At 46.0% G+C, this 25794-nt stretch overlaps 1 protein-coding gene across 1 annotated transcript in view; it reads right to left on the bottom strand.

Moving 5' to 3' along the window:
- Positions 1-25794, bottom strand: part of LOC142557630 (sodium- and chloride-dependent glycine transporter 2-like) — a 38375-nt gene that overhangs the window by 3365 nt on the left and 9216 nt on the right. Inside the window, exons 6-14 of the mRNA XM_075669599.1 lie at positions 25142-25274; positions 24366-24500; positions 18974-19077; positions 16506-16630; positions 10359-10471; positions 8443-8571; positions 7062-7161; positions 5654-5754; positions 1421-1588 (exon numbers count right to left, since the gene is read on the bottom strand). Coding sequence (XP_075525714.1) covers positions 1421-1588; positions 5654-5754; positions 7062-7161; positions 8443-8571; positions 10359-10471; positions 16506-16630; positions 18974-19077; positions 24366-24500; positions 25142-25274 — 1108 coding nt within the window. The remainder of the gene's footprint in view (positions 1-1420; positions 1589-5653; positions 5755-7061; positions 7162-8442; positions 8572-10358; positions 10472-16505; positions 16631-18973; positions 19078-24365; positions 24501-25141; positions 25275-25794) is intronic.

The raw sequence follows: 25794 nt of genomic DNA, 5'->3' as shown, positions 1-25794 counted from the left end.
TTTTACGATATACGCGCAATTTTGCGTTCCCCAATTTCTTCCTTTGTGTTGTTTTCTCCTGTTCTCATTGTGCACAGGATAACGTGTACGTAAAGTTCTCCTTTTAAAAAATCCTAACGCAGCATTTAAAAAGCTCTTGAGGGACATAGCGCAATTCCACTTCCTGAGCTGGAATTCTCGGAAACGGAAGTTACTCGCACGACACACCGAAATTGATCATCGGTTAACTAACAATGTTGTCGGCTTTAGATGTCAACAAAGCTTGAAATTCAGCTAATTAGTGAAGTTCCATCTTTGCGCGAGCGTTAGGAAAGAACTTGAACAAGAACGTACAAATACGTACGAGACTGAACACATTAGCATGCTTGATATCTTCAGTCGCGTCCTCGTCCAAATTCTTTCCTAGCGCTAGCGCAAAAACAAAAAAGGACGGATGAATAGAATTGTGGTCTTTTTATCGCTTAGTTACACAACTGCAAACTTAATGCTTCAGTATTCTTTCCAATTTTGTGATTTTCAGCAGACCTTGTAAAAAAAGCAAAATATGGCCTCAATAAAGAAATATCTACTTCCTGCAGTTCCCAGATTTTTTTTTTTCAATAATTAGAAGAACACTAACAAACAACAAAAATTAGTGCATTAGATGCCGAGAAAAAGGATTTCTTCGTTCCCATGCATTTACATAGGAGCTCCTGAGGCAAAACTTTTTCTGAAGGGATGATGAAGTTCATTCGTCAGTTTAAGGTTGTCGGTATGAGTTACCAGAGTTACCAAGTAATTTTGATTTTGAAAACAAGGTCTTCTCTGCTGATTTCACAAGGGTCTGGTGTAACTCGGTACCTTGTAACCACTTCAAGAAGGAAAAAAAAAACCCTTCCGCGCCTTCAATGCGTCGTACTGAGTCGCAAAATGTATCAAAATGTAGATCTTAATAAGATAAGAAGCAATAATTAATCGCAGAGTAGGTAAAATTAATGATACGGGCGTAAGCAGCGCCCATATAGTAGAAAAATAACCACTTTGCACCTTAGATTGCACTATCTGCAATATCGGCCCACCTGGCCTATTGGTTGAAAAAAAAAGAAAGGTCAACGAAGTGTTGACAGTAAAGAAGGCATTGTCGATGTAATTGCGCGTGAAACACGATATGAATAAGGTACGAAATGAGTGAATAATGGACATGAAAAAAAATACGCCGACATAATTGACATTTGATCATCGAATCATTTGAATCACCATGCACGTCGACTTTGCTATCTTTAGTGTCGACACTTTGTTGAACCTATCTCTTAGCGGAACCCCTGGTGGGTGTACTTTTGGTCATGAATCTACGTGGTTGAGCATAAAAAAGCGCGCGCGACTATACCTACGCATGTAACGTAAGCGAGTGCAGTGCCGTTAGAGCAGAGATAGGCCTCACCCATTTGGCGGCCCTGAGTTCCTTGATGGCGACAATGGGGATTATGGCGAGACCGATGCCGGCCACCAAGAAGCCGGTGACCTGCGACCACACCGGGAACTCGTACATGGCGCCGTGTCGTTTCACCTTAACCGACTCGAAGTTGGTAAGCGACGTCACGGCCAGGACCTGGGGAGAGGACGGTACAGGAACATGCTTCTCAGGTGCAATGGTGTCGCTGGGCGAGCTCTGTGCGTGCTTAGTTTTCGGTGGTCTGACATTAAGGACCGCGCGTTCAACACTACATTGTCGCACGTGCGTATCGTTTTGCTTTTCTGCAAGTGGCCACACCAGTGGGGGGACACTCCCCGGTTCCGGTGGCACAGGAAATTGGCGCCATCTCTGTAATGGGCGACGCAAAAATCCGTTTCCCTTGCACGGCCTCGTAGATCGTCGCGCGCACGCGCGCCGATCCAGGTGGCCAAGCCCTTCCCCCCTCTCAACTCCTCTCTCTACGCCCTCTCTCGTAATACCCTCTCAAATCCCTCTCCTTCGACTGTCTACGCGTCCGCGCCGCCGTGCCATCCCCGCCGGCCCGGCTGCTGCTTAGTCCGCTACGTAACGCTTTATTTTTGTTATCTACTGTCATCGAGATGCGTGCGCTGCTGTGCGTTGACCGACGTGGCTAGTTTCGTCAGTTCTGTGGTCCTCGGTAGCTGTGTGCTTGTGCTCCGCGATGTTTCACCCGTTTCACGACTCGTACCGCTCGTGCATCGTGGAGTGGTGCACAAATACCTCAAAAACAAGTCCTGCAAGGTTGTTCCGGGTGCCTAAAGACAACAGGTGAGCGCTCAGACCCAAGGACATCAGAAGGCGCATGTACACGAATACAGCCCTGTCCATTTGTGTACTCCATGAGGCTCCGGACGTCGTTGCGCCTTGATTGTGCTACACTTGCCTCTTCCCGGTAGAGAAAGCTGACAAATAGATGTTCCTCCTCATTGTCACCTGGTCTGTGACTTGTGTTTTTCTGTGCCAAGTCTCATTCTGCAACTTCAGTAACTTGCCCAGCTTTCCATACCGCCCTCAGTGCTTTTTCTGTGTATCACGTTCTACAAACCGACTAACAGCTGAAAAATTACTGTTAGTGTTTGTGTACGATCTCAGTAACCCCCGATGGGAAAACCGCGCGAACAACCTTCATGTGTAGGCATGATACGCTTTTTTTTCCTCTGGAAAGCATGAGCATTGCAAGTGTCCTACATGCAGATTTTTGCATTGCGTGTTTATTATACAAGGGAGAGCCCAGTAGGTAGGACTTAGTGCCTGAAGTGACGTAATTTTATTGCTAAGCATTGCATTCGGGTAGAAAGAAAAGTCGTGTTGGCCTGTTTTACCTGGTCTTTGATTGAGGAATAAGCCTTTCTGCGAATGTTTTCTATGTGCTGCTGCAAAAGCCGACTATCTTCTGTTCCCTTGCCACCGTTACTCAAGTTGTGGCCAAGTGCAAAATAATGTGATAATGTGTGTTTCAGTTTTTAGTACAATGTTATTTTTTTCTGCCATGTTTTTTTCAATTTGTTCAGCAGTAATGAACATGTCAAGCATTTCATGTACTTTCGTGCAGATTTATAAGTAAGCTTTCTTTTGGTATGGCTCTCAATCAAACAATGTTAGCATTTTATTCTATCTTTCAGGTATTTTGCGTGTCATTGTTTTTGCCATTACTAGTGAGTTTTCCCTTTTTATAGTTGTCATGACTATGTCATACACGTCGTCCAATTTTCTGCAATATCTTAGTGCACATATCAGGAGCTCGTCTACATTTAGGTCTTGAGGACGTTATATAAAAATCTTGTTTTATATGTATGTACATGAAATGGCCTTCGCGTTTTCTAGCACTTTCTTTTGTTATTTCACCATCTGTTAACTCTTGTCTTTAGTACTCTTGTATATGTCATGCACCTCTCACTTTTGCTAATTTTTTGAGCGTGTATCACACCACGTTGTAAGAAAAATCTCTTTTCGGAAACGAAGTCAATAAAGCGAGACTAAACATCTGTTGTGTTGAAAGTGGAATTTTTTTTATGTCCCGGCACATGCTGGTATAATATAAGTATGGGCAAGACTGCGTGCGTGCCAACGCATAGCCCACGGCGCACCACGCGCCAGCTCGCAAGCAATGCCAATGCGCGGCGTAGCGCGCGCATTGCTTGCGAGCTGGCGCGTGGCGCGCGGTAACAAGCGCGCTATAAAAAAGAAAAAACGCGCCGCTTACGGGTAAAAACAAAAAAAAAGTGAGCGGCGCGCGCGGCATGGGGGAAAGGGGGAAAGGGAGTGGAGCGGGTCGGCATAATAAAAACAAAAAGGAAAGAAGAACGTTTGGGAGAGGAGGTGCCGCGCGGCTGCTGTTGCTGTTGCCATGACAACATAAACAATCATGTGCGCCGCCATTTTGCTTAATGCGTCGCCCATTGGTTAGGGCCGTAACTGAAGGGGACCTTGGCGCTAGCGTCGAAAGAGCGTCTGCTCGAAAACGGCCAATGGGATGTATACGGAGTGTCCCCCCCCTGGCCACACTTCGCAAGATTGTCACCGTCATCCATTTATCGCTCGGCGCAAGAAGCGCATACTATATTCGAAATTTCTTGAATCGCAAACCCTATATAACCTTTTGTTTGTTTCATGGGCGCCGCCATATTGGTTGCGCAGTGGCGCCATCTGTGAGGTCTCCGCTTTCGCCGCCACTCCGGCTTGGACGAATGTTCAGTGTTGTGTGCCAACCGAAGCACTAAAAATAAAACAGCTAAAACATATCCAAATAATCCCGCAGCACGCGATGTGGCAGCACACTGAAGCAGCGCGCCGCGCCGGCTCGCACAAGCCAGAGAGGAGGAGCACATGCCCACGGCGCGCTGGTTTCTTCCTCGCCCAATGAAAAAGGTCTATAAAGAAGTTGTCGAACTAGGTTGCGTACGCGACACGAGTACCGCTTTACATTCTAGAATGCATACGACCACCAGTAATTGCGCTGTGACGCGCGTGGTGGCACATAGCGGGCGCACTTGACCCACCATTTCAGATTCGACAGCCGCGCTCGCCACTGTCGTGGTTTAAGTGCTGATCCATTTTCCGGGCACAAGTTTAAACAGCCAATAAAGAGCGAAATTCTTAACTAACAGTTTTGGCGGTGTTTTGGTTATCCACCGTGTAGCTACGATGTGACGATATTCTCGCCGAGGCCTCTTGTACATTTATACTGCACATTTACGTCAGTCCCTTTCAAAACTAATTCGGGAAGCAATTGCGTAAAATATTCGTCACGGACACAATCTGAATTTCGAATCACGATTCGGAATTCAGATTGCTAAGCACATAAAAATCGGTAACAATGCCTCCGACTGACTGACGTCCTTTGCTTGTTTTATGCGTTTGCGCATGTGCATTTGTGTGTATATATGGGATGCTCTGCTTTTCGGAATAAACCGTTGTAAGTGTAGCGCTCGTCTTTTCCTTTCGCCTCTCACTGTCCTTTCTTTTTTCGAGTTATTTGCACTAAAAAGCAATATGTTAAGTGAAACAGTTTCCTGGTGAGTTTGTCGGCTTCGGTCTTATATAGAAGTAACGCAGCTCCGCAAAGGCTGATGATAAATGAAAAGATTATCTGAATTTCTTTCTATTAAATTTGTATAAACTCTATGTATAGTCCTCAATTAAGGAGAACGCATCTGCGCTGATAGCCGAGGGCCTGGAAGATACGCATGAGGAAGTGCCGTACTAACTAAAGCGGGTATTGCGCTCCTTTTAGGAATGCAAAAACACATGGTTTCTTATGCAGCGTTTACCTACCACGGAAATGAAGGGCATGTAGTACATATGGATTTGTCTCATCTTCGAGCGTTTGGCTTAAGATGCTCTCGTTCCATTATTTATTGTGGTTTATCTTTCTAAATTTTCTATAAACATTTTTCCTAAACGCATAAGCGCAATTAGCTTCTACGCACAAGCGTAATCTTTGCGACATCTTGCATTTAATGCCCGATATTTCTTTTTATCGAGAAGGATAAATTTGCAAAATCACAAGGCGAGCCCGAAAGAAGATGTTTAAGCCAAATCTATGCACGGCCGACCATTCCCGTGCTGAATGCAGCTTAACTGCCAACTTGCAGCCCCGGATAGAAACTAATAGCCTGCGTTTCCTCTGGGTAATTTTTTTTTTTTGTAGGAAATTGTGCGAAAACGGACATCACTCACCGCCACAGCCACTGGAAGACAGAACTTCCAGGTGACGTACATGAACATGCCCGGCGCGCCTCCGAGCATGAACTCCATGTCGGCGATCATGCGCGAGATGCCTGCAACCGTGAGAACGTGCGCGCGAGTGTCGTGAATCGGCGGCCAACGTCAACGCACATGAACGACTGCGACAGACTCGCCTACTCCGCAAGTGAAACGCGCTCGTGTCTTATCGGTAGCTCCTGTTGTGTCTCGCATTGCAAACAGACAAGGCGCGGTGATCGTGCACGTGACGGTCTTGTCTGCGATGTATTACTCCGATGCACGCGCAGCGAAAAACGGCAGGAAATTCGAGCAAACCCCTCTCCCGCCTTTCACGGAGGAACCGCCCTCCTCGCTAGCATGTAGAGATGGCGTCAGGGCCATCGCCCTTTGCGTCTCCTGCGCATCGCCTGCAGGGCACGGACATACGGCGGCAACGCGGACGCGCAAAACGCAGAGCGCGCGAAACCGTCACAGTAAACTTGGCACAGCAAAACCACCAGAAGACAAACAAATAAAAGGAGACGGGACTATGGGAAACATGGTCACAGTGATATGAGCTTGACGACACTCAAGGCGTACAGAAGGCGCAACACAAAAATCTCAGCACAGAATGCCCAACGCTCGTTCTGTGCATTTCACGGTTATTACGTTTCATTTCTTTAGCGTAACAGCAATGACTTACAATGCCAGTAACCAACTCTCCCAGCTTTGGCAAAAGTAGCAATAGTATAGGGGAGGCGAAGCTTGTGTGTGTAAGTGGTGTAGCCCTCTCTACTCTGACAAGACAAAAGAGCAGCTTTTGCCTCAAGTCAGGCGCAATGCTGTTGAAAGGTATATTGTACCTTGATGAAAAAGGAAGGAAAACTGCCTGCGTTGAAAAGAGAGAGAAAAATAAATGCGGCGTATCCATCGGGTTGGAATCTACACACAGCTAAGCTTAGCGTGAGTGCATAAAGAGTGGAAACACGAGTTTGTGTTTACTTAATGTCCGCACAAAGTGACACGGAAGGCTTTGTTCAGGCACAAAGTGACACGGAAGGCTTTGTTCAGACATTGTAGAGAGGCTAATGCAGTGCCGCTACCGCGGATGCGCGAAGGCGAGATTTCTGGTTTTTTATTAATTTCTCCCGCACGGCCGGCACCGCCGCTACCGCAGAGACGAGCGCCATCTGGCAGTGCTGCAAAGAATGCAGCGGTGCGCGCAGGGCGCGTCTTCCGCTGTGATGGGTTGGCCTGTGCAGTTAAAGAACAGCCAAGCCGGAGCGCCCACGGTCACGAAACCCGACGAGGCTCGCAAAGAAAAACTTCGCTTTTAAAAAGCTACCAAATGGCGGTTAAACTTTGTGACCACCATGGATCAAGGAGACCAAGCACCGCTCACCGTAGCCGAAGACGAGGGTAGCCATTTCGGCCACACCGACCCAGGGGATTAAGTGGCTGGAGACGAACTCGTCCAGCAGCGTCAGGATGTACATCCCTCCCTGAGATAGTGTGAGAAAATAGAGCCAGGAAATAGAGCCGATGTTAACTGCAACTCGGGCTAGGGGAATATTTGTCATCTCCCCGTTTCAAAGGAGGTGCCACTAAATCAACATTATCGTCACTAGAACCAAAGTCGTTACAGGCATAGCGCTTTTAATGAAAAGAAGTCGCCGTTTCGCCCGAAAGGCGCCGCATCGATTGCGATAGCAAATTAGCGGACAGCTAGTTATACGAAGTAAGCATAATAGCTTTATCGGCCGTATAAACTTGTAAACATAGGCATACTTGCATTTTAACAATCATACTTGCAATTAACAAGCATGGTGTCACGCGCACATAACCAAACGTGAACACATCGCACTCAATGACCGCGGAAACTGCCTATCAAAACGCTGGAGTGAGGAAGCGCGGCAGCAACAGCGACCGATTTGACCTTCGTGCTGCGTCTCGTATCAACGCGAACTAAGCTGCGAAAACAAGGCGCTGCGCGGGCTCTGTCCCCATCGCAGATGGCTTTCAAGATACAGCGGCCTGGGCGGGCTCGCGCAGCCGTACGGAGTAGAACTCCCCTCCCCCTCTTCCTACCCTCTCCTCGGATCCTTGCGCACGACGAAAGACGGCGCGCTTCCTGCACGCTTTCCTCGCTTGTGTGCGCGAGATTGAGCCGCGTTCGCCGGCTCGCCCTCGCACATACAGCGCACGGCGCGCTGCGACGATCTTGTCACCCTTGAACTTTATACGGAACCTCACGGCGACGGCAGAAATGCGCCTGGAATATCCAAATAATTGCTATCGCAATAAATAAATAGAGATCAAGGCGAGATAGGCGAAATGATATAGACAGAGATGGAATTAGTAAAACCTGATTAGATCAAGCAGGCTAGGTAACTATTCGTCGCCACCCGTTTTCAAAGGGGATTCCAGTTGAAATCACCACGGCCACCAGCACCACCATCTCCAGAGTACGCCTTCCCTCATAAACATCCGACGGTCACGTAAAAAGAAATTTCTTTATTCTGGTTGTTTTCATTTGTCGCGCAGATACATCCCTGTATTTTCTTGCGCATAATATTGTGAAGCTTCGATTCTCCAATGTAGAAAATGATAGCAGGTTGCCTGTGTAGAAATGCAACACTTCTTGTTTTCTCTCTTAGTGTGTATGTCCTTTAATTAGGCTGCAGCTATCAAAATTTATCTTTGTTGTCGCGACTGTGATTGCTGAGAAGAGTTGGCAGCTCGTGAACCGCTTGTCCAGTAGTTGATGCAATGTGTTTCTATACCTGCGACGCGATGGGCAGCCCCATGACGAAGAAGCAGAGGCAGCAGATGGTGGCCACGTAGGTCTCATGGGCACGGCACGCCGGTACCTCGTCTTTCAGCGGGGTCAGGGCGGCCTCCACGAAACCGAACTGCAAGGCGGAACGGAACCGTGTCATAAGGTCACCTTACAAAACGAGTGTTTGGCTGGGTAAAAAAAAAAAAACAGCGTTCGAGGAAAGTTAAGCTGGCCTTGAGGGGTGGCAAAAATTGATGACGTCGGAAAATGTCATATCGAAAAAAGAAACTGTCTGTTTCCAGCGGATAATCTGCCGTTGGCCCGCTGTGTGTGTGCCATGCATGGTGACGCCGACGTGCTGTCGAGCTAGTTGTTTCGACACATGTACCATAGTACTTATGTAATGGACATTGAAAGGAGGACAGACATGGATGGTGTGTTAATTTCAACTTACACTTCGAAATGCGACGTAGTCGTGCCTGAGCTCGGTAACGCAGACCACACGCGGAAGCGAGATATGTGCTGTGATTCTGCCTCGTCTTTTTTCACATTCTTTTTTTTTTTGTCATTGACCTAATGTACAAATATGTCACATTCCGAAACAAAATTTCGCTTGAATATAGCGCAGCGTCCATGTCTGCCTTTCTCGCAACGTGTGTCGCATAAGCACTACGGTATATCTGTGCTGTCGTCGCCGTATGGGAGCCGGCCGCTGGCCAGATGGCGTAGCGGCTGTTTCAGCTTCCCACAAGATATGCCGACGCCAGCAGCCGCTTGGGCTACGACGGAAACGAGACGATTTTCTGAACAGCAACAAACGCGCGCACGTTTAATGCCTTGCTTGAAATATATGCACGCTGTCACGTGATAAGCAAAGCATTGCCCGATCCACGTCATCCTTCGAACGCACATACGGCCATGGCCGGTCTGGAGCGCCTGCCTGCTCAGAGTGGTCGGGACACCGCACACATAGTCCTAATAAACAGGGTGGTGTTTAACGCGACAGCGTTAAGAGCCCCGCGTCGCAGAAAATCCGGCATCCGGCGCAGGCCGTCTTGCGAGCGAAAAAATTATTCCGATCCACGCAGGCCCTCCGTGCAGCGCAGAGGCATTACTGAACTAATTGAATTTCTCGAAATAAAACGATTCAGAAAAAAGATCGTAAAGTACGACTTACACTCTACTTGCATACACGACAGAGTCGGATTGCAATTTGAATATACGAGAAAACATAATTATGTTAAGGGGTAACTGAAACACTGATACGTTTTCCAGTGTTTCTACCATTCATAGAGCGGCGCGGCCCGCTCGCTTCCTTGCAACACCATTTAGATGGCGCTCGCCTGCGCCCCATCCGTAACCTCCCTATATAAAACACGTTTACCTATCCGTGGCCCACGCAAGAGGTCGCATTTCTACCAGACAGCTCGCCTTAGTGCGTAGCAATCGCCGCCAGGGTTTTCCGGTAGGCATTACGCTTACATAAGCTGCAGTTGCCGGGAAGCGTGAGAAGCAGTCAGCGATCTTTGAATGCTATCGCGTTCCACTCTTACAGGCGAAGCTTAAGCGTCCTACACTTTCTTTTTTAAATACAGATTCTTTGCAAAAAAGTAGTGAGCGCAATGAACTTTGTGTTTTTGCAGACGAGTTCGTAGGCGAGATGGACATACTTCTCCGCTAACAACGTGAGCTTCAGAAGACCAACAAAAATTTGCTTTTTTATTAGTGCCTTGGGGGCTGTTGTCTAAATGGCTAATTTGGTACAGTGTGATATTTTCATGCACACTCATCTTTCAAAAATCTTGGAAACCGCACCTAATTCGAGCTATTGCTGAAAAAGAAAGATTTGCAGTGTTTCTTTTATACGAATGACTGCATACGAGTGAGTCGGAATGTGTACACCTAAACATCGCTGCGTACCTCGGAGTCGATGGCCAGCAGGAAGAGCATGGCAAAGAAGGTCACCGACCAGAAGTGCGGGAACTCGATGAGGCTGAGCGCCTGCGGGTACACCACGAACGCCAGGCCGAACGCTGCACCAAAAAATGAATAACGCTTTTTCAAAAGGAAGGGAAAGGCGAAGTGACGTGAAGTCGATATGTTACACCTTCGAAACTCTCTATATGACGTCTCTTCTCCAAAACAAAACAAAGTACGCAACTGATTAGCGAGGAAAATGCGCCGAAATTACTTTCACTTTATTAAATGCGTACGCATTTCTACGCCTACGAAACGAGAAAACCCGTCAGTCCGTCCGTCACGTAAGACGATCGCTTTCAAGATAGGGCCCACAGCAACGAGCGAATTTTCATGCCGTCTGTCTCTTCAGCGCAAACTAAGCGGCGAGAACACAGGCTGGCACTGCCGCGCCATGCGCAGCCGCCGCCGGGGTACGGTTGGCCACGGTTTATATTGGTCCGACACCGATGGATAAGGCGCTAAAGAGCGATAACGGTTTATAATAATCGTAACGTCATCAGCGCACCTGGTGCCGCCACCTACAGTAGTTTGCTTGCGTCAATTCACTTTGCGCCGCCGTCCGCAGCAGTTCATGTCGCCGCTGCGCTGTCGTTTATACTGGTCGGATCAAGTTTCATAACGTCTACAGTGACATCAGGTTGCGCGGAGATGAGCAAGTGGCACAATGCTTACGCATACTTAGACAACTCCCAGAGGAGTTTCTGCGTGAATTGTTATTTTGTTAAGTGCCTGAATAGTTAATTGTAGTTGAACGCGGGGAATTACGTGATGGAGAATTTTATTTTAAATGCACTCGCTTTATCTGTTGTGACATTTCCGAAGGCCTCAACATCCACAATCGTGTCGATAGAAGAAATAAGCTGATTCCAGACGCTGCTAGTGGAGTACCAGTGTCGGATCCATGAAGCTGTAGTTTTGAGGTGTGGTCTGTTTGGGTTGGTAGGTATAAGAGTCTCGCTTTTGTTAGCTGTGGGTTTGAAGAATCTATTTTTATTGCGATAGCAATTCTATGGACACTCCAGGCGAACGTCCAACGTCGGCGTCGCCGTGGTGTTCCGCGTCAAGTCCAAGTTCGATAAGGCCGCGGCCGCGCACCGTATGTTGTAGGTGCGAGTGAAAGCGCGCGAGGGTGAGCCGAGGAGAATGGTTGCTTGATCTAGCGCTCGTAGGGGAGGAAGGTGGGAAGTAAGCGCGTCGTCTTCCGCCGCGATCAAGTCAGCTGGGAGGAGGCGTTACTCAGATCGCGGCTGCGTATGGGCGCCGATCAGCGCGCGCTTAACTTGAAAGTAATCTGCGGTGGGTAGAAAGTCTAGGCGCGCCGAAGGCTGATGGCTACATGTCAGCTGTGTTCTCGCCGCTTAGTTCGCGTGCAGCGAGAAGCAGCACGAAGGGTAATTCGCACGCTACTGTTGCCGCTCTTGCTCACGCCAGCGTTCTGACAGCGAGTGGCCGCGGTCATCGAGTGAGATGTGTTGATTTTTGCCTGTGCCCGCGTGATACCAAGTTAATTTCATTAGTTTACGCATGTTTATAGCTATGCTTCTACAGCTGTCTATAGCACTCTGTCCTGCGAAGGCACCTGTCAGTGATTACGTTGACACTATTTCAAAATGGGGCCTAGAAACAACAATCCGTTGTGCCACACGCGAAGAAATTTTGACTGATAGCCTTACGGTTTCATGTATCGACCACATAAATGTGCGGTCATGTAATCTAGTTATTCATTCCACGGTAGTTTAAACAAAACTAACTGATCACTACTTCTCTTCTCTAGCACTTCTCTACTTCTCTAGCACAGTCATCTGTCACCATTGCTTCTAGCGCCTCCAAGAAAGAAATTTCAATAACTGATCCAAGGTTATTTGATAGACTAGTCCAACAATACGATTGGCACAGTTTTCTATAACCGTGCCCCGTCTAAAATTTATGAAAAATTCGTTGCTCTTTTCGATGACTTTAGGAGAGAATCCACTCGAATTATAACAGTTAAACAGCGCAGCGCTAATGATGGTTGGATGTCAGCAGAAATTCTGGCTGCTATAAAAGAAAAAGATATCCTTTGGAGTCTGTGTCGCCGAGCCCCTAACTGAAACACACTTCGTTTAAAATTTCAACTTTGCAGAAACAAAGTTAATCCAGCTATTCGCCTCGCTAAACGCAATCACTTTCGCTACAAGTTTAGGAATGCCCGGTTTGACAGCCGTAAAACCTGGTCCCTAATAAATGACCTCAGAGGTGTTGGTAAAAAACTACGTAACGATAGCTACTTTCTTTCCCACTTTTCATCTGATGGCAAGAGTATAGCAAATGATTTTAATAATTTCTTTTCTAGAATATCAGGTTTTTCCCAGACCACATCCGGATACATGTACACTAAAAACAAGTAACCTGCAATCGGCTGCTACCGTTGCTGACTGACTCTGACCTAAAAACAATTCTTTTTAGTCTTAAACTTAACAAGTCCGTAGGTACCGATAACATCTCCGTTATCGAGCTTCGAAGAAACTACAGCTACATCAAGGACGTTTTGATAGCAATAATTAATCATATCTTGTCATGTGGCTTTATTCCCGTCAGACTGGAAACGGCAATCATTATACCACTCTATAAGAAAGGATCTCAAGGCAAAGTTGAAAACTACCGCCCTATATCAGATTTATCTTGCATAACACAAATTTTAGAGAAACATATGCTGCTCACTATGAATAGCTTCCTTGATACTAACAACACGTTATCACCGCAGCAATACGGCTTTATAAAAGGCAAAGGCACTCAAGCACTTTTGGATTATTTTTCCGATTTCCTGAATTTCTGTTTCTAAAGTAAACAAGTGGCGTGCGCATTGTTTTTGATGTAAGCAAGGCATTTGACAGCTTCTGCCGTGATTTGTTGTTAACGAAGCTTTCGATGATGGGATTCCGTGGTTTGTTTCTGTCACTTCTCGATAATTTTCTCCGGGACCGGTTTCAGTACGTCTCAATTCAAAACTTTCACAGCAGCCTTTCGCAAATCAAAGCCGGTGTTCCACAAGGTTCAGCATTAAGCCCTCTTCTATTTAACATTTACGATAATTATCTGTTTAATGCAGTCCCCATTAAGATATTTCAGTATGCAGACGATACAGTGTAAGTTTCTCGTGCAAATCAATATTCTGATGCAGCTTCTCATTTACAAGCAGCGGCAACGAAGGCAATGGACTGGTTCGCCGCAAATTTAATCGACATTAACGTATTAAAAACGCAACTTGTCTGCTTTCGAAGTCCTTTAAAGAGAGTACACTTGACTAGGGAAGTAATATTACGTAATTCACATTGCGATCCATGTTCTTGCGATCCTATCAATTAGACACCATCCGTAAAATATGTTGGTTTGCGTTTTGACAGCGATCTATCATAGAATTTGAATGTTTTATATGTCTGTCAGAGAATTCGCTCAGTGCTTTGCTTACTCTATAAAATCCGTCACCTCATGCTGATATCAGTCAGGAAAACCACCGTGCATGCGTTGTGCTACAGTTTGTTCCAACACGGAATTACTGCCTGCGGACATTGTGCTCTTCGTTGGCAAAAAAGAATCAACTCACCAACGCGCTCCCTCTTAAAAGTTATAGGTTATGACTTATGTCTTGAAGGCAACACCGACATTTTTAAGGTATTACCAATGCCACATTTTTCGTCGGTTTTACTGCATACAATAACCCTGCAACATTGCTGGGACAATAGTTATAAGGTACCTTATGTAACTCCCCATAGCCTTAGACCAAAATGGCGTTATACGATACCTCGTTGTGCAACAAAATACAGCAAAAGAATGCGCGAATACTATGTTCCTGCGTTGCTTAATTATTTACCTTGTAACGTGCTGCAGTCTATATCAAAATACAAGCTCAAGAAAGCACTAAAACGCGCTTATTTGGGCGGTTATAATACATGAAGAAATAGACCTCACTTACCTCCTCCTGTGTTACGCTTAAAAAGTGGTTTTCGTCAAAAATGTGACGAGACAGTTTGTTTCCGCAAAGGTTTCATGGAGCATTTCCGTTTTTTAACTCATTCTGCTGTTTATAATCATGTACTAATTTTTACTGTGCCATGCAAACTAATCGTGTGGCAGGGTGATAATTGTACGCGCCAGATGCGCTTCTCAAACCTGTATATGTGCATATACGTACATGTATTATAAATGCGTATAATGTGTGTATCAGTGTCTGTATATACATTTATCGCTTCCCTGTATTTCTTTCTTTCCTTTTTTTCCGTGATATTGTGACAGTTTGTATGCTGCCTGTCACGCTCTGCCAGTCAAGCCCAATGTGGCTTTGGCAGGCCTGATGAGTGTATTAGGTTTTATAGAAATAATAAAAGTTTATTATTATTATTATTATTATTATTATTATTATTATTATTATTATTATTATTATTATTATTATTATTATTATTATTATTATTATTATTATTATTATTAGCTATCGCAAATGGTGCTTCGCCTTTCGGGCGAAACTGCGAATTTTTTAAACAAGCGTAGGCAGCGTTAAGAACGGCTCGATGACGTGCAGGTTTTGCCTGCCAGTTGCGCCAACGGGCGTCATCTTTTCCTGGAGCGCCGCCGCAAACCTCCAGCCACGGCGTCACTTCGTCGCCATTGTAACTAAACGACCTCGTCGTGATTGGGACTGAATGAGTTCGACGAAGCAGGCTTTGTGCCGCAACACGACACCGCCAACCGGGTCGGCCGCGAGCGGGGGAGTTGCCGCGGGAACATCGCCGGGGACCCCTTTCCACGCGCCGACCAAGACACAGGACAATGGCTACCCGGGCGCGCTACCCCGGTCAGCTCCGAGTTCTACGAAGCCCCTCTGACGTCGGCTCCGGACCGTGCACCTGTGTGTGTGTGTGTGTGTGTGTGTGTGTGTGTGTGTGTGTGTGTGTGTGTGTGTGTGTGTGTGTGTGTGTGTGTGTGTGTGTGTGTGTGTGTGTGTGTGTGTGTGTGTGTGTGTGTGTGTGTGTGTGTGTGTGTGTGTGTGTGTGTGTGTGTGTGTGTGTGTGTGTGTGTGTGTGTGTGTGTGTGTGTGTGTGTGTGCGTGTGTGTGCGTGTGTGTGCGTGTGTAAGCCGTCCTGGGGAGAAGCGGCGTGTTTACAATGACTGGACGAACGTTTCCGTCCCTTGGAATCAAGGGGGGACCGAGTGTTTAATAGCCGCTGTTGTGCGGGTGCTCGACACACTTTCTTAAGCAGTCATGTTAGACTGAGACACTCTCTCAAGCAGTCGCGTTAGAGTGACGTACTTTCTCCCGCAGTCATGCTAGACTGATGAACTGCATGTAAATACTGTAAATAAACCCATATTCCTCGTTCTCAATGAGAAGCAGTCCTTCCCTTCATCAATGTCCTCAGCGTGGATAAGTTGGACGACGGCATGGGCCAGCTACCTTCGAATTCATGCCGGACTCGAATCTTGACAACGGGTTACGAGCGATGGGATTGAGCCCCCAATCCTGACAGCAGGAGCATTTAACGCGTGATTCGAGACTTTATGCAGGAAACATTTCTCGCGTCGAAAACGTGATACTTTTGACGTCCGTTCTTTGCATAACAAGTTTAGTGCTACTTTGGCGCAATAGAATGCGTCGACTGCGGTCAAATTCATTAAAAGGTTACTACCTTTACTTGCGTTTGTTTTGCGGATGAAGCGCGTTCCCTTATTTTCGTGTTAAGCAGTCGATTACTGCTGCCTCCGCCGCAAATTGCAAAACATTGTGACGTCATGGGAAGCTTCTCTTGCAACTACCAAGGCCGAATCGCTGCACAATTCCTTGCACCCTGCGTCATTTTCCAGTTATATGATGAGATTATGTTGTCAGTTAATGTCGCTTATTTCATATTGTAGAACTATATTCCTCAACAAGATAGCTCATCACCTGATATGTTTGCCTAGGCCAAACGGACAACTCTCGGCTGCAGCTCTCGGTTAGCCACTTATTTCATATTCCTGAGCTACGGGCTTAGCGATACTTGACCAAGTACGTTTTTCCTTGGTGTTCTTTTACGCTCGGCTAGCCAGACACTACAAGTGTCCCGGGCATCTCACCGGACTGAACAACATCCGGCACGGCCACGTCAAGCTGGTGCGCCATGTTGCCCAAGACAGAGAAGATGACGACACCGCCGAAGATGCTGATGAAGGAGTCCGTCGCCGCGATGATGTACACGTCCCTGCGCGAAAGCGATCGAGGCGTGAACAACAGGGATATTAGCAATTTTGCAGTGTGTTCATGGGGACTAGTTGGTTGATTGACTGATTGATTCATAGAGATCCAAAGCAACAGTCACGCTATGAGAGCCGCTACAGTGGAGGGCTGTTAATGAATTTTGACCACCGAGCGTCTTTGCGTTTCGTCCCTTTCGAGACCGCAGTGGCCGGGAATCGAGCCCGTAACCTCGTGCTCGGCGGCAAGATGTCGTAGTCACTAAGCCACCTCCGCGGGTTTAGCTGCTAGAGAAGCGTAGTATATTACAACATCGCGAGACACGAGCGAAGAAGTGTAGTTACTTGCTTGTGCCGTGTCATCCACTGTTAAGTGCTAAGCATACTAGGCGAATCGCGAAGTCTTTGCCCCCCCCCTTTTTTTTTCTCGCCGAATGAGAGCTGTAAATGCGAAGTGAACAAATCCATTCCCAGCGGTGGACCTTTCTTGTACCGGCCTGGCCTTATCTGCCGGTAGCTCCGCGGCACGGCGCTGCTGTCAGTTTTGAAGATGGCTGTTGTGCTTCACACGTCCACGGCGTACGAGAAATGAAGTGTGATTCGTTTTCTATGGAGTAAGGGTCGAATTCCCATCGAAATCCACAGGCAAATGCAGCCCACGTATGGACAAAGGTGTCTCGCTTTGGGAAGTGTGAGGTGGTAGTGTTGCGAGTTCGCAAAAAGGCCCTGAAGACTTTCATGACAATGAGCGTTAGGGGAGGCCACGTGCGCCTGACTGATGACATTTCCCGCGTGGATGCTATGGTGAAAGCGTACCGGCGTGTGCACCTCGAGGACATGTTCTGGGAGCTTGGAATTTCGTATGGGAATGTTTACGACATCGTTCACAGGTCCTTAAAGTACCGGAAGGTTCCATGTGGGTGCACGCCTAAGCAGTTGGATGACGTAAAGAAACGCAAATGAATTATTGCTTCGCTGTATCATCTGCAACGGTATGCCAAGGAGGGCGAAAGTTTCCTGGACCACATTGTTAATAGAGATGAAACGTGGACACTGCATTTCACGCCAGAATCGAAGCAGCAGAGCATCTGGGTTCGCCTGTGACAAAAACAAAAAATTCCGTTCAGTGCCACTTGTTGGGAAAGAGATGTTAATGGTCTTCTGTGATCGCCAAGGACCGCTCCTGCTGAATTTCACGCCACAAGGTGCGACCATCAATGCCGACAGTTATTGTTCCACCCTGTCACGTCTGGCTGCCATGAGGCGAAAACGCCAAGGGATTGTCGATGTGGACAACGTGGTTATCCTCCACGACAATGCGAGGCCTCATGTGGCAATCAGCACCGCCGACAAGCTCCGGTTATTTCACTGGGAGAGTCTGGACAACCCACCACACAGTCCGAACCACGCCCTTAGTGATTTCCACGTTTTCGGATCGCTGAAGAAGTTCCTGGCAGGATAGCGATTCACGTGCAACGGTGAGGCTAAGCAGCAGTTCGGCGGTGGTTCCACAGTCAGCCGGACGAATCCTACCACAGGGGCGGATCAAATTTAGTACAGTCATGGGACATATGTCTCAACCGGTGTGGGGCCTATGTGGGAAAATAGTGTAAGTTGCATAGAACAGCAAGTATATTTGTAATTACCTGTATGTACCTTATTTTAGCTAATAAGGAATAGGGCAAATATTTGTGATTCGCCCTCGTATTTATGGTCTTCTGCAGTACGAATTTTGTAATCTGTACCATGCAAATCACCGAGCCTTCCTTTACTCTATTTGCGCTTAACAGTGACACTGATCTCCTTTGCCCAAAATTTTAGCTCCATGCGCATCTTACCACCGACAAGTTCACCGCTATACACTTCTATTTTGGATCTACGACATTTAGTGTTGCAGTTTGATAATTTGTGACACTGAAGTTGTATACTGAAGACGCCTCACATAAACACGTAAAACGGGGAATTTTCTTTTTCAGACCAAGTTTCATCTCGTCTGGCAGAGAGTTTTGAGAAAGACTCCTTGTCCTGGTGGTTAAAACACAGGATGTAGTCAGTCACCCACCCACGGCTGCTCACAGTGGCCATAGCGTTCTGTCGCTGATCACGAGGTCGTGGGTTCGATGCCCAGCCACGGCGGCCACATCTTGCGCACTCGCGTACCGTACACTGGGTGCACGTGAAAGAACCCCCCAGCCAGTTGAAATCAGTTCGGAGCAGTCCACATCAGTGGCGGCTCTTACAGCCTACGGGTTTCCTTGAGGTATTCTTCTATCGCATTTCTGTCCTTCAATCTGATCGCACGCAGTTGCGGGACAATTGCCAGTGTTAAAGAAGATGAAATATCGCCTTACCGAACGATGTTGTTGCTGAAGTCGTTGTAACTTGCGAGGCACATGTTAAGACCCTGGGCGAGGCTGATGGAGAAGAAGATCTGCACGGCCGCGGCTCTCCATGTCTTCACGGAAATAGTACAAAAACGTTATAAGTTCGGGGAGGGTATCGACAATAGAGCACGCGAAAAGGTGATTCTGGTTCTGCAGTTAGATTAACTGCTAGAGCATTTTAGTCTAGATCGAAAGGAGAACACGTAAACGCGCACTTTTTTGTTGACCATTCACTCTGACCCATTGCTCCGGATTTCTGTAACTATTAGTATACCGATACTAACAATGACATGGAACAGCAATTATTTCGCAATTAGGATGGTTGCGGTTGCACTCAGAATCCTTAGTTCACTGCGATGTTTGACAGTGTTTCAACAACGTGTTAGATAACCGTTTATTAGGCGCGATGCAACTTCTCCTTTTCGAACTTTTAAAAAATTTTACGCGTATCGTTCTTCTTCTTGGTATTGCTGGTTTGTTTTAGCTTACATTTCGGGCAGCAACATAAAATTTTTTGAAACAATTCTCGTCGTTTAATAAGAGTCTTGCCATTGTTGATTGCTTGTTTCGCCCGGAAGAAAAAATAAAGGAAAAATATTAGCACTTTAGGCGCACCCTGACATCGCAAGAGAGGGCTGTTGCACAGACTTGAGTGCGTGCGCTGTCCATTGGCACGTAAATGTCCGGACAAATCAGGGAAACTAGGAATGTTCACTTGGCAACAGCGGCAGCTAACTTATAGCGTCGCTCACGTTCGTCCTTCTACTGATTGCAGGTTTGCATTTTCTTTGTAACCGCGATTTATTAGCATATATAGTTCTCATTGCTGGTGCTGCTGCCACTGAAGTGTACTGTCCTTCCTTTTGCCATGAGCTTGTCGCGCTCAGAAGAAAACGAACTTGTAAAGGATCTAAAACATGACCTGTCTGAAATGCGCCAGTCGCTCGAGAGGGAACTGCGGAAAGAGCTCCGCGAGGGCAAGGCTTCTCTTGATTTCATGAAAAAAACCTTTGAAGATATCACCAACCGACTGAAAGAAATTGAAACAGAAAATACTAAATTGAAGGCCGAGAACAGCTCCCTCTCGGGTGAATGCACCATCTTGACAGATAAAGTGTCCGAAAATGAACTGAGAATCGTTCAACTGGAGCAATACTCTAGAAACAAGAACATGGAGATTAAGGGTATTCCTAAGGCAACGAACGAAAACCTCGACAGCATACTTAGGGCTATTGGGGATACAATGAACGAACCATTGCGGAGAGCGACATTGACATATGCCACCGGGTACCAACTCGGGACGCCTCGCGACAGAATATTGTTGTCCAGTTTCGTAGCCGTTGCAAACGGAATGCCCTGCTTGAAAAGGCACGAAAAAAGCGCATTACCACCGCTGACATCGGACAGCAAAATTCCCAGCCCATATATATAAACGAGCACCTTTGTCCTGCATTGAAAATTCTGCTTGGAAAGACAGTAGCCAAAATAAGAAAAAAAAAACGAGAAGAGCTGGCGTTTCTGCTGGACAAAAGAAGGGAAAATATTCGTGAGGAAAACTGAGTCGTCACGTGTTCTTCTTGTCACAAAGCTCAGCGACCTTGATAAGATAGAGTAAGTTACGCACGTGTACACCTTTCATTTCAACAACATGGAAAACCACCTTTTATCGGTTTCAGAATTGCGCACGTTGTCGCGAAACAAGAAATACTCATCTTCTCTGCTTCACATTAATACCCAGTCCGCTAGAAGTAAAGAGGAAGAAATACAATGTTTATTTTTCCGTATTGCTTTTCAGTTTGATGTTGTGATGCTGACTGAGACATGGTATCGAGATGCTACAAAAGTGTTGCAAATTCCAGGATATACTTTTTAAACCGCGGCTCTAAAAATGTGGGCGGAGTTATGATGCTAATTAAATGTAACATCAGCTTCGAAATACTCACCATGAAAAGCGGTGCTAGAGTGTACAACGTAATGTATCGTACACCCAACGCAAATGTTTCCAATTTCATTGCATTTCTGGAAACCTTCCTAAGCTATTTAACGATATGGCCGACACTGTCATCCTTGGAGGTGACATGAACATCGATTGCTTGCAACAATCATCAAATCATAACGAATTTTCTAGAATCCTGCACGCGAACAACTACATCAACGCAATTAGCCTACCGACGTGAGTGCAACCAACTTCATCGACTCTACTTGACGTCTTTATTACCAATATTACCTCCGAGCATCTCAGTGCTGGTGTCATCAGCTGTCACATGAGCGATCACTTCCCGATTTTTCTTTTAACGCAGTACGCTAAACCATCCAACACATTAAAATCCCGGCCTGCCAAAACTTAGACAGATAAATTCTTGTACACTGGAATCATTTTGCTGTAATCTGCGTCACGCTGATTGGAGCCGAGTCATGGATTCTACTGAACCAGAAGGATCCTATACAGAGTTCACAAGGGTCTTTAAGGCGGCGTATGACCAAAGTTTTCCGTGTAAGTTAAGAAAACGAACTCGGAAAGCCCGTAAGCCATGGGTCATATGGGAACACCTGCAGAGTATGAAAGAAAAAGATAAGCTCTACCAGCGTTTCATAAAAACAAGACACCCGAATGACCTGCAGGTTTTTAAGCATTTCCGAAACAATCTAAACAAACAGCTCCGAGAAGCAAAACGGATATACATGACTAAACTTTTTTCTCCCGAAGTGTGTAGGAAACTCCACCTAGTCTGGAAACGACTAAATACCGTACTGCAAGGCGACCCTAAAGAGGAATCAATTTTATCAAACACCAATAGAGGCGAGACATTAACAGATACCCAATTAGCGGATTCCTTTAACGAGTACTTCACATCATTAGTCAAGAGTAATCACGATCCCAAACGCCTTGAGTACTTAACACGAATAATGGATAGTGCATTTTTGTTTCCCACTACGGTGCACGAAATTGTAAGTTCCGTCATGTCCCTGCGGAATAGTATGTGTAACGGTGCTGATGACTTCCAGCTACAACCTGTAAAATATGCCATCAATATAATCGCACCTATCTTAGAACATATAGTCAGCCTTATGTTTTCCATTGGCACTTTTCCCGAAGGACTTCAGACATCAAAAGTATCAGTGATATTCAAGGGCGGTGATATTAACGACTTTTCTAATTACAGACCAATCTCAGTTATTCCCGTGTTTTCAAAATGCATTGAAAAGTTGGTATATGAACGCATGTCCAGCTTTACAACAAAGCACAACATTATCACCCCATGTCAGTACGGTTTTAGGAGAGGTTGCTCAACCGAAACGGCACTTCTCAGCCAGAAAGAACACATTTTGCAGTCCTTTGAAAATCGACTATGCACACTAGGCACATTCGTTGATTACTCTAAAGCATTTGACTCAATCACCAGTCTTTACTTGAGAAACTGAAACATTATGGCTTTAGAGGCACTTTCCTAACACTTCTCACATCGTATTTTCATCATCGTCGGCAGCAAACCACTGTTAACGATTTTCTATCTGAAGTAAAACCAATTCATGCTGGTGTGCCTCAAGGCAGTATCCTAGGCCCATTACTCTTCAACATATATGTGAAAAATATAGTAAACATAGACCGAAACGCAAAATTTATTATATACGCAGACGATACAAGTATTTTCATAACAGTGTGTGATCCGTCTAGCCTCATAGAAAAAGGCAACGTGGTGTTAAATAAACTTCACACTTGGAGTGTCGCTAACTCATTAAATTTAAATGGTGCAAAGACAAAAGCAGTTTTATTTCGCCCTCAGCACAAAGCACTCAATATAATCAGCAGTCTAAAAATTGGGTCATCAGATATACCAATATCGCGCGAAGCTACAAGTCTTGGCATCGTTGTTGAAGAACACATGACGTGGACAGTCCCCTCCCCCCCCCCCCAAGTAAATGAACCATTAAATAAACTTTCAAAAACTGTAGGTGTTTCGTGCAAATATTGCCACATCTTGCCTCAGAACATAAAATTGTTAATGTACAAATCCCTGTTGTCAAAATTATCGTACTGCTATTTAGTCTGGGGCACGACAACACAAAAACTCAGAAACTACATAAACTTCAAAAGAAAGCCCTTCGGAACATCGTTAATGCTGCATATGACACACACATGGAACCAATCTTTAAGGCCTTAAATCTATTACCAGTAAATGAGCTTTACCCTATAATGTTAAATAAACGCTATAAATTGGAAGTGAAAAATAACAATTCATTTCTTACTGAATTGTCCGGACTGCGCCGGCTTGAGCATGCCCATACATTGAGAATGCGCGAGCTTTGGAAGGTGCCTAGTACACGCACAAAGTACGGCACTCAGATGTTAAAATACTAGATACCTGCGCTGCTTAATAATCCAGAGTTCCAAATATAACACAATGCCACACCTAATTGTTTTATTTGCTTTGCTGTGACGTTCTATTTACCGGTGCTTTTTGCTTTCGCAATAGAATGTGTAATCTCATGCAGTATTCATGTACTCATGTGACCCTGTCGTGTGTTCAAGCGTATTTCTTTCTTATTCTATTACGTATTTCTACACAATGATTTGTTGTTATGCTTCTTTTACTAGTATTTATGACGATATCAGCTGATTTAAGACCGTAACAAATATATACACCTGACTTCTGTACACTGTTCGGTTTATTTATGTTGGCGTGCTGTGTTTATTGTGCGCCTTGTCTGCCAGTATTCGGGGGTGCAGACCTCGTCAAGCCTGATGAATGGCTTTTTGTCTGTACCCACCGATTGTCTTTGATACTGAAATTAATGATTGATTGATTGCTTGATTGCTTGATTGATTGTCAACTGTAGTATTAAGCACGCTACTTCGTGCAATTAACACAGCATTAAGGTTCGTGTGCAGCCTCCTGCTTCGTCGATCCTGTGACCGAGTGAACTTCGCGCTGCCTGTTGTACCAAACGACGCTGATCGAGAAGCGCAATCTCGTCGCTAAATTTGAGCGAAAAACCAGATCATTGGTAAATGCAAGACAATATTATCGATCAACCATGGGAAGACGAATGAACTGTGTCAACAAGTCAACGTTCCGGGAAGACAAGCCAACTTTCCGGCAGTAGGACTTGTCTTTTCAGGGCAACTGATGAAGACACTTACGAGCAGAAGTGCTCTTGTCGAAACGTTGACTTCCAGGCTGACACATCCCACTGTTCAACCGTTGCCGGCCACTTGGCATCCATGTTCTTGTGCATATCTGTCTTGCTTGGTCAACAGTGCTCGAATAAGGGTATCTTTAAGGCTGGAGCCAACGCTTTGATGCAGGTCATTGCAGACCGAACGCTCTCATGCTTCGTGCGAGATAGCGGCAATTACCTTGAAGAGCTTGAGCTTCTCCCACTGAGGATAGAAGTAGTAGTAGAGGCCGTTGCCCGCTCCTTCCAGGGTGACGCCCCTCAGCATCAGCACGCCGAGTATGAAGAACGGAGTGATAGCCGTGAAGTAAGACACCTGAGATGCGGGAGTGCAGAGAGGGGAGCTTTATTGCCTTAAATACTCAAGCAGTAAGGCAAGCATTCACAGGAATATTTATATGTGAAGTAATAAATAGTGTCGAGCACCGTTTATTACTTCGTCTCTTTTGTTCCAGCTTCCAGCCTAACATACCTGGGATCTTATTAAGCAATCACAAGTGGACGAACAAGGGATGACTCGAAGGCTAGAGCGTGTGGACAAGTCTCCTTGCTGAAATGTTGGCTCCAGCCTCCGAGTCATCTCTTCTTCGAACACTGAATGAAGGGCCCAAGGTATGTTAGGTCATGGTATGTTAAGTGTGGTTAGGTGAAGCCGGTAGGTGAGGAAAGTCGAGAATGGAGTAGAAAGTCCTAGTTCACATCTAGGTGTTCCGCATCTTGTAGGGGTGTAGGAGTTCGTCAATCACTACGCCAGGGTCGCGTGTCTGTGCGAGGTAGAGAGTTTAGTAAGGGCTGTCTTGGGGGGGCACAGCCGCGTAGCGCCCCCCTTACCCTTACCCCAATGTGAATTAGGCTTAGGAAACTTCCTGTCTGATATACGCCGTCCTCCACAACGACATTGCCGGCAGTGGGTCAGAATAAAAACGCAAGAACGCCGGACCACGTGGGTGAGTTCACCTTCCCGGAGGAACGGACTCCCTTGAAGACGCAGAAGAAGACGGCAACCCACGATGCCGCCAGCCCGATCACCAGTCCTATCTGTACGCGCCCCAGGTTGTGTACGCCGCTGCTCACGCCAAGCACGTAGTTCCTGGACAAGCGAGGGATTTGCGTTATGTTCGTCAACTCCGGTGCGACTTCACAGACGCCAACCCTTTAGGTCAGGACCAAACCTGATACTGCCTATTCAAATGCACGTAAAACGCGAAAATGCCATTACAAGAGAACCGCTGGACTGATTTGAATGGCATCTGTTACACTTGAAAGAGTAAGTTGTTGTGACTGTAAGAAACAATTGTGGTTTATTGCCTGGAATGCATTACAAAAAAAAATGACGAAAATTGGTAAACCAAAAATAAATTGAGTCACAAAGTTTACAAATTCCTACCTCAACACAAAAAACAGACGTCGTCTTCTGTAGCCTGGATATTTTGGAGCAAATCAGGTGGGCGTTTATGATGTGCGAACTTACGTGAAAAGTGTTACAATGTTTAGTAGGGTTTTGCGTATATCCTAATCACAAATTAGTAGCATATTTCACAGCGGTATATAACGCATTAATTTTATCCGCTTCAGTACGTGAAAAGTGTTACAATGTTTAGTAGGGTTTT

Source organism: Dermacentor variabilis, chromosome 9 (genome assembly GCF_050947875.1).
Source record: "Dermacentor variabilis isolate Ectoservices chromosome 9, ASM5094787v1, whole genome shotgun sequence".
Lineage (NCBI taxonomy): Eukaryota > Metazoa > Arthropoda > Arachnida > Ixodida > Ixodidae > Dermacentor > Dermacentor variabilis.
This window is presented reverse-complemented; position numbering and strand designations above follow the sequence as displayed.